The 12,629-nt window shown below is 47.0% G+C and overlaps 1 protein-coding gene across 2 annotated transcripts in view; it reads right to left on the bottom strand.

The window, feature by feature from the left end:
* DRC11 (dynein regulatory complex subunit 11) overlaps positions 1–172 on the bottom strand; it is a 109,650-nt gene extending 109,478 nt beyond the window's left edge. For both annotated transcript variants that reach the window (XM_075430249.1, XM_075430250.1), the window contains exon 1: positions 68–172. In XM_075430249.1, coding sequence (XP_075286364.1) covers positions 68–78 — 11 coding nt within the window. In that variant the 5' untranslated portion in view covers positions 79–172. The remainder of the gene's footprint in view (positions 1–67) is intronic.
* Between the last annotated feature and the right edge of the window lie 12,457 nt (positions 173–12,629).

The following is a 12,629-nucleotide window of genomic DNA, read 5'->3' as shown; positions in this document are numbered from 1 at the left end:
AACGCGGCTTTCGCCCGGGCACCTGCGGCCCCGCGCCCCGCCGGGCCCCCCGCCCCGCGCTACTCACGCCTGAGACATGCCGGCGGCTGCTCCCCCGCCGCGGCCGGGCCCGCCGGGCACCAAGCCCCGACACCGAGCCCGGAGCCGGCCCGGCCCGGCCCGCCCTGCCCTACCCCGGCGGCTCCGCGGCCCCGGCAACCGGGCGGCCTGCGCGGCCTCGCCGTTACCGTGGAGACGGGGGCGGGGGGAGGGGCGATCCTTGCCCGGTGCTGCTTCGGGACCTGTCCTGGGAAGAAACTGTTCTCCTTTCTATTTTCCTTTCTATTTTCCTTTCTATTTTCCTTTCTTTTCCTTTATTTCCCTTTATTTCTCTTTATTTTCTTTCCATTTTCCTCCCAAGGGGTTGTCCGCGTTGCATTCACATTCTTCCTCTATTCCCCCCCCCCCCCTTTTTTTTTCTTCCCTTTGCCTGAGTACCTATCCAGGCAAGCTTCTAGCAATTTCCCCCCCCCTCACCACTTCAACCCCATCTTATTTTTATTTTTTTCCCTCGCGACAGCTGGGAGCCTGCCTCGGGTGTTGTGTTTCCCCCACCAGTTGCATCCCCAAACTGGGCACATCCGCACGCCAAGGGCGGCTGGGAGCGACGTCTGTCTCCATCCCACCTTTGGGTGCTTCACCACTGCTGGCAGGATTTGATCTTTATTTTATTTTTTTATTTTTTAAATCAGCAATGGGGGAAACGGGAGAGCGTTGTGATGGAACCTATAAGATCAGAGCCGGAATTTCTGAGCCCTGGTTTGGCAGGAGGCTGCTTCGAGGGCAGTACAGCTGTTTCACCTTCTTGTAAACGCTGTGTAGCTGGCAGCGATGCTGGAGTTTTCAAAAATAATTGTTTTCATTTACTGTCTGTGTGCGGAGTAAGAAGCATCCCTTTCAGAGCATTAGAAAGCTCCTTTTTTAAAAGGGAAAAAATCAAAGCTAGCAAGACAGGATTGCAGCACATCACATTTTTTTGGAGAAAAAATGCGCTCCTCCACAGAGCGGGTGGGGAAGGGAAAAAGCAAGAAGTTTGGGACAAGAGTGTTTTGCCAGAAATCACATTTTTTGCTATAGATCTCTGGGTGTCTGCGTTCCTTTGCTTTTTTTTTTTTCTTTGTCCTTCCCCTAGAAGCTCCGGCTCGTATAATTAGGTGAGACTCTTGGCTATCGAGTTTTCAAAATAAAGTTCCTAGCCCCCACGGTTTTGGAGGAAAAGCCTAAAAATAAGAACCTTGAAGGATCAAGACTGTAATAAAAAGCATCTAAAGTGTATTATTTTTGGAGCTGTACAACGGCTATGCCCATTGCATGATTTCTTTTAGTGTATTGGATCGGTGGGGGTTTTTTAGGAGTGACTGAGCTTGAGTACCAGTTGCTTTTTCTTTGGGGGGCTGTTGAAAAATGGTGTAAAATCCTCTTATAATTTGCTGTGTTAATATGAAAGTAGTTTTTCATGCTGGTGCAGCTTACATCAGAAATTTGTCTGCTTCCTTTCAACTCATCCATCTGCAGGTCAGGGGGATCTCAAGAGCAGTAACTACCTTGTGTTTTGTTCTTATTTAATACTGTAACCAAGTCTTTGCAGCCCGGATGAGAACCTCACATTTTTGTCTCCATTAATGTGGGTATTTGTACAGCCCCTTTTTTGCTAAACTTTTTTTCTTCAGCCAAGAGTTTTACCTGCAGAGTCCCAGCAGTACTGTTTCTATCAGTGCACGTGGTTTTAAGGACCTTTTCCAGTAGACCTTGAGATGCTGTTCCCAAATCTCCAAGAGAAAGGAAGTAACGCTTGCAGCTCATTAAGTAAATTTAGGAATTGAAGTCAAAATGAACAATGACCTTAATTCATTTTTTCAGCAATGCATCACTCAAAACCACCTTCTAAAATTAATAGCCAAGCAACCCATTGCATGTATTTGAGACAAAAAAGTAGGAAGCTTTCTGAAGCAGTTGAAATGAGTGCAACAGGATTGCTTGTTACGATGCGGGTGTTAATTATTAATCTGAATTTATTGTTGTCTGTTAGCACCTTGGTGCTACAGTGCAAAGGATGGTCTTTATTGTGTTAGGAACTGTATTAAAGATGAAGTAATGCCCATTGCTCACTTCCCCCCCCCCTTCTCCACCCCACCAAAAAAAAAAAATTTGGAGGAAAGCAAACATCTTCCTTTTTAAAATGGGAAATTAAGCCACAAAAAAGTGATGTGCGTGAGATCGTGCAGGGAGCCTTTGCACGAGCTGAGGGGCTTTTTATTTTCATCAGTTTGTAGGGAACTTGAAAAAAATAATGAATCACGTTGCTGGGAAAAGTCATGCAGTAAAATTAATTATGAAATAAGCAGAGCTGATTTTTTTTTCATGGGAAAGGAGCCTGCTTTGTAGCTGAAATAGGAGTAGCGTACAACTGAGAATAAGTAATTGGTTTAGCCTAAGAAAATAGACATTTATAAACAGAAACTGGGGAGTATGAGATGTTCTGGTTTGCTGTAGGTTTCCAGTTGAATCCTTGAGCTTTCAAGTAATTTGAAGTGAGAGGATGCAGGTTTGCCTGGGCTGTTCAGACAGTGCTATATTCAAAGGACTGCCCTGTGATGTGATTTCTGCTGTGGCTGTATCTACGCTTCAGGTTTGTCACAGTCACTCTCCATCCTCATCTCCAGCTTTCTTCTCCTTTTCTTTTCTTTATCTCCCTGCTCATCTCTTGCCCTGGAGCATGGCTGCCTGACTGCAACTGAGGTCCAGCGGACCACTGATGGTCAGTTAACACTGTGAAGTATCTCAGTCTTTCCAGCCTGTGATCATGCGTCTCCCAATAATCCCTACAGGCACCAAACCATCTGAGATCTCTAGGTGCCACCAGAGGTTAAAGGGATTTGTAGCTGTTATCCCACATGTTGTGTATTTTTTGTATAGCACCGATAGTGACTTCCTTGTTCAGATCGTGTTGTATTAAAAAATAAAACCATGTTATTTAATCTATCCAGCAGGAATAGGTGATGGGTTTTATACAGATGCCAAAAGGAACATGCTGTAATTCCTTAGGCTCTTGCAAACATGAACTTAAAAGTTCTGCTGCCTTGGAAACTAGGTGCCATCATTTTTCAAAAAGTCTTTTATTACGAGCTTAAGAGGTGACTAGTGAGCTTACAAGGGGAGAACACATAAAACTGGAGGGCCTTGTTCCTCTAAACGCAGGTCCCTGGCAAAGAGCTTAGTGCACCTGTCTGCTATTGAGTAGGGGCTTAAGTAAAGCAAGGAGTATAACAGGAAAAATGTTCTGCCTTTGCAACTCGTATTTCAAAGTGCTTACAAAGGTCTGGATCGTCTCTCAAGGCACAAGATGGAAGGCAGAGTGGGGTTTTTTTGCGTGTTGCTGTGAGTCAGGGCTTTTTCCATCAAGTGGGATGGATGAGCTGAGGCCACTGCTTGTGATCCTGTTGCTTGTTTGGCCGTGGGGACGGGCGTGAGATACCTGTGCTGCACCTCCCTGGGGTGTCAGATGTGACGTGCTCCGAGAAGCATCTCTTGCTGACCTGCGGGGTCACTGAACAGGCCCATTTGTGTGCTACAGATGAGCTGGATGAAGCTGGGCTTGTGAAAAAGTGCCAGGAGGGTGGATTTTGCTGGATGTCTCACTGGAAAACCACCTTGCTACATAGCCCTATCCCGGAGCGCCTGTGTCCGTCTCATCCTGGAGGGCTCGACAGAAGAGCTCTACTACAAGTGATGGTGGCTGTGACAGCAATTACAGCCGGGTATCTGTACCCAGATGGGGACCTGGTTGCAACTGAGTTGCACAGCAGGTCTGTGAGTCCAGGGAATTGAGAAGTAGGACCTCTGACAGCAAGTCCGCGAAGATGTTGCTCTGGGCTTCCTTGCCGACGGGAGTTTGGTTTTCCTTCAGGCTTGGTGTGTAAAGGAGCTCTGGGTGGCTCTTGGCTTCAAGCGTGGGGACTTTGGTCTGCCTTGTGGCTTCAGTGCCAGCTTCCAGCTGACGCTGACACCCAGGAGGGACGGCTCTGCCAGCTGGGCTGCACTGACCGGTTCATTTAACCTTGCGATCAGTCGCTGAGCTATTTTGCCAGTTAGCGTTAAGTACTGGATCTACAGGAGGTTTGCTGCTTGCTTCAAGGCTAAGTGAAGGGGATTTGTCGGCAGTCAGGTCTGTTAGACTTTGATGTAGCACCAGCATGTTCATCAGGCCCGAGCATGGTACATGGAGGAGGAGGACTGGAGCAGAATTAGAAGGTATAAAGTTCAAATCTAATTTGAAGAATTTTCCCTCTATCACTTAAATGCGGGAAATGTTCCTGTGGTTTCAGGTATAAAATGTCATACTTCATAAGGAGCATGCGTTTTAAATCTCAGCCAGATATTAAATGCCATGCCACACTCCACTTCTCTTTTTGTTAAAAAGTAAGACCCGAAATCATCTCTCCTGAACTAATGTTGTTCGATAACATTAAAGCTTTCAAAAGAAGCCAGTTCAAATAGCATCAGCTCTCTGTCACGAGGAAACATCGGGGAGTGTATTGATTTTATTCTGTATTGATCATTGTTCGTTGGCGTTTGGCTATTTAATTATCTAGGATGCTGTTCTTAAAGATGCCTACCAGCATAAATCTTGAAGTCAATACAGATTGACAATTAACGTGCACCAGATGTTTTTTCTTTTTTTTGTGAGAAAGAAATAGAAAAAGGGATTGAACTTGGGCTTCTGGCAATTATCCAAGTAATTTGTTAGCAGCAGTTTTAGAAAACTGGTTGGCTTGAACATTTGGCTTCAGCTAGCAAGTTTTTAATAAATTAACACAAACACTGTGTCAAGCGTTAGCCGCTCATGGGGGCAAAGGTTGCTTCTATATTATTCTGCAAAACAAATATTTGAAATAAGTAGCATTTCTTTTGGTTGTGTAATGTGAAGAGGTATTCAGTATCGCATGGGAGATGGCAATTCTGGACAGACCCATTTCCATTCTTTTAAGATATGCAGTTCCTCAAACCATTTACTCACTTTATAGGCTCACCAGTCAGCAATTTAAAATTTTGTGTATGTTTCTCTCTTGTAATTTTGATGGAAAAATGACAAAAAGTTTGACTGTTAATACTGGCTATGTGTGCACATTAATCACTGAAAACTTAAAAAATTCCTAAGCTTTTAAGCAAATGTGGAGAAAACACTACATGACATAAGCTACTATCTGCTCCTTTCGACTGGAGCGGGCTTTTAGTTGACCTGAGCCCCCATGTCTCATGCCGTGGTCAGTGGGCAGGAGGTTTGTTGGGACCAGCCTGCTGGGATCCCTGTGTTGGTGAGAGCTCAGAACAGCAAAGTGCTGCTTGCTTTCCGCGGTGGGAGGAGGACGAAGATGCTGGTCTCTGACACAGTCAGTTTGTACATGTGCTGTTCACGGGAAACATAGCTGTGAGGCATTATCATGAGTTTATGGGGCAGCAGTCTTGGCTTCAGCTGTCCTAGTCAGTGCTTGAGGTGGAGAGGCTGTTGGAAAGTCCTGTGCTCTCCAGCTGAGGAGCTGGTTTTTCTGAGGATGACCACAGTAGCAAAGGCAGCTCAACCCTTCAGGGGTCAAGTCTGGATCAGGAAGATCCCCTTCCAGGCCCACTGTCTGATTGAAGGGAAGCGCTTGATCTCTGGAACTTGATGTCTTTAAAGCCAGTGACCGAGGGTGACTTGGGTCTGAAGGAGAAGGGACGGTAGCCATCTGCTTTAGAAGTTTGTTGCCCAGAAGAGGAGCAATTCATCTGCTGTTTGTGCACGTAGGCTGTTGTTTCATTGTTTTGTTTTGTTTTCCCTCCCACTCTCAAGAAAAGCACCTGTTGAGTTAATTCTCTTTTATTCAACTCAAAACCAAGGAAGTAAAACTCCTTGAGACGCTGAGCAGCTCAGCTCGCATTTCCCCAGGTTTCGGGGGGGGAGGCTCTAGCTGGCACGTTTTGAAGGCTTCCAGAAGCAAATCTATTAAAGCAGGGAAGAGAGAATATGAGGGAAGGGAATACTTAAATTTGCTGGATATAAGGATGACCTGAGTCACGTAACATTAGTCTGGAAAGGGGAGATACCTTGGAACTTCACAGGTCATTGTTCAGGATGGTAAGAACTGTTCTAGAGGTTTCATTCTGCATCTTTAATGAAAAATAATTTGATTTTAAAAAAAAAAAAAAGCCTCTTACTAAATTGAATGCATCCTGCTTTGTGCTGAAAAGTAAGAAGAAAGCAGAACAAAATGTCAGCAGAAAGTAACCCAAAAATACAGTGGTTTTACAGGGAGCCACAAGCCATCAGCAGCTGAAATTTGGTGGCAGCTTTTGGTTCTGCAAATGTCCTTGGTGCACTGTGTATTCTGACCCCAAAGGCTGGGCAGCCAGTGCTGCCTGTGGAGGGAAAGAGCTTTCCCCAGAGGATATCTTAGGAGAGGACCTTCCATGTCCTCTCTAAGTTCTGGAAGAGCCTCTCTTACTCTGCTGCCCATCAGGATCCAACCTTAAGTGCTGAAGGCTAAGATGGATGAGCGATTTCCATGATCCCTCCCCGGTAAATGCCCGTCTCTTTGTGTTTAGGCTCTAGGGGCATTATATCCAGTATGCGGGGACTCAGTTTCCATCTGGAGTGTCCCAGAATGAGTTACATTCGACTGATGTGGTTGTATTATTGAAGCAAAACCAAAAACTTATGCCCAGCTAATTTATTAGTTATAGCAAGAGCTCAAGGGTTAATGATATCCTACCTAGAGCTGAGGGAACAATACAAGCCAAGTGCCTGGCCGTCCATCCCTTCCACGTTGCACGTGCGTCACTTCTGTGTGGAAATGAGTGTGAAACTTCTCAATTTTTTTTTTTTCCTCCTCCCGGTTCAACTTCTCATGCTATAAATAAACGGCGCAGTGTGAGAGAAAAATGAATAACGAGGGGCTGTAGTTTTTTAGGTGCCTGCAGCAGGATGTTTTCTTGATTATCCTGTTTCTTGTAAACACAGCGATGGTTTTTGTAGCCCAGATGTAGAGGCAGCCCGGGTTAATTGTTCAAACACCTGCTGTCCTTGCAAATGGACCCAACGCAGCCCATTGATAAAATTCAGACTCAGAAACCTGCAGCATTAGGCTGAGCTCCTGTAGATAGACCCAAAAGAAAAAAAAAAAAAAAAAATCCTTGAGGATCTGACATCCGCCCTGGGGTTTTTTTTTCCCATTATATTTGATTGGGAGGGGAAGGGAAGCTCAAGATTATTTTCTTCCCCTGCTCTTATTCTCACAATAGCAATAAAAACAATACTCTCTGGCTTCGAGGTGGTAAACAGTGAGAAATAACAACAATAGCTCACTGTGCAAGGATGCAGACAAATTTATGAATGAAACTGGTGGCTGCAATTTTAGTTTACAGGCACGTCTCTGCTTTTGGTATGGTCAGATGAAGTAAAAAGACCAGAGAGAAAACAGCTCCTAACTGTTGCGGTGTTGTAGCTGGGAGTGAGCCCAGGGAAAGATTTTGTATGGGTTGAAGAAGGGTAGCACAGGTTTTTTCTGCTTCCTCCACCAAGATCAAAGCATGAAAGAAGTGAATTTGCTCAGTTAAACAGAGGCTATGCAGCATTTTCTGTATCTGATGCTAGCCTACAGTGGTGTAACACCTTCGAGACTGCAGTTACAGCTCTTCCCAGGTTGGCTATATCAAGTAAATAAAATCAGATGGACCCATGCTGGGACAGGACTGCTTTACAAGGTGCGCAATAATGCCACCAGTCCGTGGAAGAAAGGGGTAAATTTTAGACAAAGCCATCAAGTAAACTTTTTTCTGCAGGCACAGGTCAGTTATGCACCTTCTATGCACCTGAATGTTTCTTTGGTTGGGACTTGAGGGCCAAACCCTGCTTTTTGGGGAGAGGAAACCCTCCCTGGCTCTGGAGCAAGAGGTCAGAGGGTTCAGGTGGTTGGTCAGGGCAACGTGTGGTTTAGCAGCCTCTCCTCAGATATGAGACTTGTTTTACACAGCGGTGTTCAGAGCGGGAGAGATTTTTCTTGTGTTGAGGTTTCTTGCATACTTCCTGGCTTCTCATGCATCCCCCACCTGTGCCTTTGGCTGCATGACCAGAGGAGACGTGCTGCGATTTATTTACTGCTGCTTTGAGCAGAAGATTGGACCAGATGGCCTCCAAAGGTCCCTTCCAACCTAAATTACTGTATATTTATCTTGCCGAGAGAGTCAGATGCCAATAGAGAGTCCTTACAAAGGCACTTAATGGGTCAAAGGCTTTCTCCTTCTGCCTTAAAATGAGATCTGGGACTGTGAAGGAAGCAGTCCAGCCCGAAAATAATAATTTTGTCTGAGACAGGTGAAATCGGGTGGCCAGACCTTCATGTGCCGTGGCTTCCCCCTGCCCAACAGATGTGGCCAGCCCCTTGGCATCCCCAGACGATGTGCAGAGCAGAGGGGAGGGTTTGAAGGACTACTCGCTCGGAGCATCCCCTGTGTCCTCCTGCTCTCCCGGGGCTGGTAGGGGTGTCCTAGGAGGGAGGGCACTGCTCCACCCATGGGATGAAGCCAAGGAGGGACCAGTAGGCTGTTGGGGAGGGGGCTTGTCCTCCCGCTCTCACTCCTTGGCCCTCATCCTGCCAATGGGGTCCCGGAGAGGGAAGCACCTAAAGATAAACGTTCGTGCGAACCGCCCTTCGCATCTGCCTTTAATTAAGCCACAAAGTGCAAAGCAGCATGTTGGCGTGTGTCGACGTCAGCGTGCGAGAGGAGCACACGCTGTCCCTGGGCTGCGGAGCAAGCGGCACGTAGCCTGCGTGTTGTTATCCGGCTGCGGGAGGATGCCGCCCCTTAGGCACCACGGGCCAGAGAGCTGGCACGAGCCGACCTTCGCTGGAGCACAGAGGGCACGGGGACCCCTCAACAGCCGGCACCCAGGAGGAATTTGGCTTTTAAATCCAATTATGTTTGCAGACTGAAGTCTTTTGTACTTGTTTCGGGACGTGGCTCTGTCATTGCGAAGTCCTGTGTGCGCAGCCTTTCCTTTTTACCTGGTATTTTCCTTGGTTTGAACTTTCTTTTTAATGGCCGTGTTTAAAAGCAAGATAGGAAGGAGTTGGGGTGGGCTTAATGTCCTCAGCCCTCTTATGAGTGTGCTTACAGAGAAAAATGCCTGTTTGCTGATATCATCTTGTATGGCTCAATGTCAGAGCTTTGCTGCGTTTACTAAAAAAGCTGCACTAACCACACGAAATGCTTACAAGAATTTTTCTGGCTTGCACAGGGAGGTGTCCTTGATGACCTTTCACGGTAATTACAGCAGTTAGGAGATGTTTGCCCCAGGCAAACCTCTCTCTAGGTCTTCAGCATTGTGTGCCTAGTTGTTTTGGATTTCCCCTTCCACATTATTCTGCAAAATAGCATTGTGGCCACTAATGTCTTACTTTTCCCCTAAAATCTATCAATTGCTGTTGGGAAGCGGTGAAAGCTGCCGGGTGTTTTCACAAGCAAACCAAATACAGTTTTATGGAAGTGTTTATATTTCCTATTTATGTTTTGCTTTTAGACCCTTCCTTCCAGAAATCCTTTTTGCCCAAGAAAAATGGAGACGATCAGACTAGTATTTCTTTTAAAACGGGTGAAAGATGAAGGATGAACATCCATGAGCAGCAAGTTTCCTTTCAAGCGATTCTGAAGACTTTTTGAAGTGGTTTACTGCAGTCGTCGTTTGCCTTGCTTCCTGCTCATGCTTTTGGCAGTTCATTTCTTGGGCACACCTCCCGGCATGTTGTGTGTGGTTACAGGCAGTGGGGGAAGTTGGAAGGCCAACAAGAGGCAAGGGGGCTTTAAAAGCTGATTTCTTTTTCTATTTAGAATCCTGCTAACAAGACATTGCATTTTATTCCTTCCTACCATGAAGGAGCAATATCTCCCCCAGTAAGAGCACTGATGGAGGTAGGGAGGGGTTTGAAAGAATTGGGAATAGGAGATTTCAAGCTGGGTGAGTCTCCAATTAGGGGTCCAGACTGCGGGCAGTACAAAAAAAAACCCCAAAACACCAAACCATTGTTTAGTCTGCAGTTAGTAGCTGGTGGCTGCTCGTGGTGTGAGCCCGGGGCGCCAAGCTGGGAAGTGGGGTGTCCTGCTTCTCAAGCTGATGTGATTTACGGTGTTGGGATATAGGTCTACAAAGCCAAAGCAGAGGGAAGCGTGTGTTGGAGAGCTTGTCTCAGTGCCAGAGGTTGAGACGTGCAGGCAGAGCTGCCCCTTGCCCAGGCTTGCAGGGACGTTCATCTGGATGGCCAGGTCCTGCTTTCCGCTGCCCCATGGTTGTGCTGGCAGCGCTGTCTGTGGGACCTCGGGATGCATCAGGGGAGGCTGAAAGAAGATTAAGATGGCTTTGAAGCCACAGCCTGGGGCGCTGCCGGATGGTCAGGATGTAGTGAGTGATGAAGGCTGAAGACATCACTGCCCCACCAGCTGTCCAGCCGCATCTGTGAGAGCGGGGAGCACCTACTGAGCCCCTCCTGGCCTAATTTCTTTAATAAATATGTTGTCAGAGAGGGACACCACCAGCTTGGTGATAAGCTGTGACTTGCGGCAAGGCTGTGCCTTTGTATCGCCATGGTTATGCCAGCTCCTCCGGTGGTGCAAACTAAGTCGTTGCCTTTGTTGCCTGCTGTACTCATCCATGTACACCAGTGGAGGAGCTGAACACCTGAATTTTGCTTGGCAGCTCTTTCAGAGCAAGATGCCATTCTCTTTGCTCCATCAGCGTGTGCGTTAACATGCCTGTTAATTATGTTAATGTAATCTGACACTGGGCTCTTGCAAAGACCTCCTCCTGCTGTTGAAGGTGGTGATGGAGACCCTCACTGCAATGAATGATGAAGCAGCATATGTGGAATCAGAGGGTGGGTGATCTGGGCACATTGAAGCTGCGCGAAACACACTGGATGGTGAAGATCTGTCAGCTCTGTGACGTCCTCGTGCTGAGTTGTGTCAGTGATGGTGGCCTCATACTGCCCTTGCATCTCCTTGTGTGACTGCAGCTGGTAACGGTACCTACTGGCCAGGCTCCTTGTCCAGGTCTTCACCCTCCCACAGTAGAGTACCTTGGTCCAGGGTGCATGTCGTGTGTGGGCAGGTTGTGGACCTGTTCCTTCCTGCACTGGAGGTGAGGAGGCCCCATAAGAGGAGAGGGGACCACAAGAAATGTCAAATGCCTGAAAGCTGGGTGCTGCATCACAGGGAAGGGAGATCAGGCTGAGGTGGTTGTGTCTCCCTCTTGATGTGTGAAATGCAGCAGGTCTGTATCACTAACGTGGGGTTCTGGCTCTTTTGAGCTACGACTTGGTTAGATGTGGTGCCCTCACTGAATCACCCGTCTCATGAGCAAGGTCCCAGGTTTAATTAAAGCTTTAGTTTCATTTTGGATTGTTTAAAAAGCGCAATGATAAAGAACAGCAGCCCTGATGATGGTTTTTCTGTTGGCTCATGATGTTGTATGCTATGTCCATGCAGATGACATCTCCAGGCTCCGGTGCTGGTGCGATGCGCTCTCCCATCCCGGCGTGGAAGGACTGCTTGTGTCCCAAAGGGCTCACGAGTTAAGAAAATGGGCTTTGGCTCCAAATCTGGAGGTTAGCAGAGAGCATATGGTCCCTGAGAGGGGCAGCTTGTGTTGCTAAAAATGCCTGGAAAACTGGGTAGCAGCCTTTCCCTTTTACTAGTGCCTGGCCTGAGGAGGAGCAGGATTTAAGCACGTACTTAAATTTCAGCATGAGCTCAAGCATTGTCCTGAATGGAGACCCTCTCGAGCTTTTGCTGAAGTGCTTTTCTGAACTGGGGCCAGCAGGCTGTGAAAGTTGTCTCCTGTTGTTTCTACCCCACTGCGTATGTGCTCGCTGGCTATTTCCCACAAGGGGAAAATCACTTTGTTTCGTTGCAGCCAGCTAACTAACTGAGAGGAGGCAGGTTAGGAGAGTCGCACGTGAGCTGGGAGTGAGACATCTGACCTTGTCTCTTGTCTGTCTTGTTTCTATGATCCTAATTCTGCTCTAAATTAATTCTTTTGTTTAGCTGCTGGGGTTTTTTTTTTTTCCTGCTTTTTGTTTTCGCATGAATGCTTGTCTCTATATTTAGGTCTGCTGGGGCGGGATGTTATGAATAATTGTTGATTGATATTATTAAACACTAACACGCTTGGCTGTGTTACACTAATGATCTGGCTTTGGGGATATGCAAAGCAATTAATTGCAGTAATTGCTGTAATAGCTCTTTTGGAGGATGCTGTTGAAGAGCCCTTGGGAGGGCGGACAAAGAGGGAGACATTTGGAAGCGCGAAGGGGAAGGGGTGCTTGAGAATCACTGGAGATGGCTCATTCAAGCTGCTGATTTGTAAAGTTGGGTTTGTTTCGCTCTGCAAAACCCACTCACACCAAATGCTCTTTTGCTTTGTTTCAGAGTTACCCCAGTGTGGCTACCCCTGGACTTTTCTCAGGGCCCTTTCTGCTGAGGTGGAGCTGAAGAAGCTCGCAAGTGAGACAGAGCCTTTTCCAGATAACCTCTTGGCTTAGAAATATGGGAGATCTCCTTGG

Source organism: Opisthocomus hoazin, chromosome 9, assembly GCF_030867145.1.
Source record: "Opisthocomus hoazin isolate bOpiHoa1 chromosome 9, bOpiHoa1.hap1, whole genome shotgun sequence".
Classification (NCBI taxonomy): domain Eukaryota; kingdom Metazoa; phylum Chordata; class Aves; order Opisthocomiformes; family Opisthocomidae; genus Opisthocomus; species Opisthocomus hoazin.
Note: the sequence above shows the minus strand (reverse complement) of the source record. Positions and strands in the feature narration are given on the sequence as shown.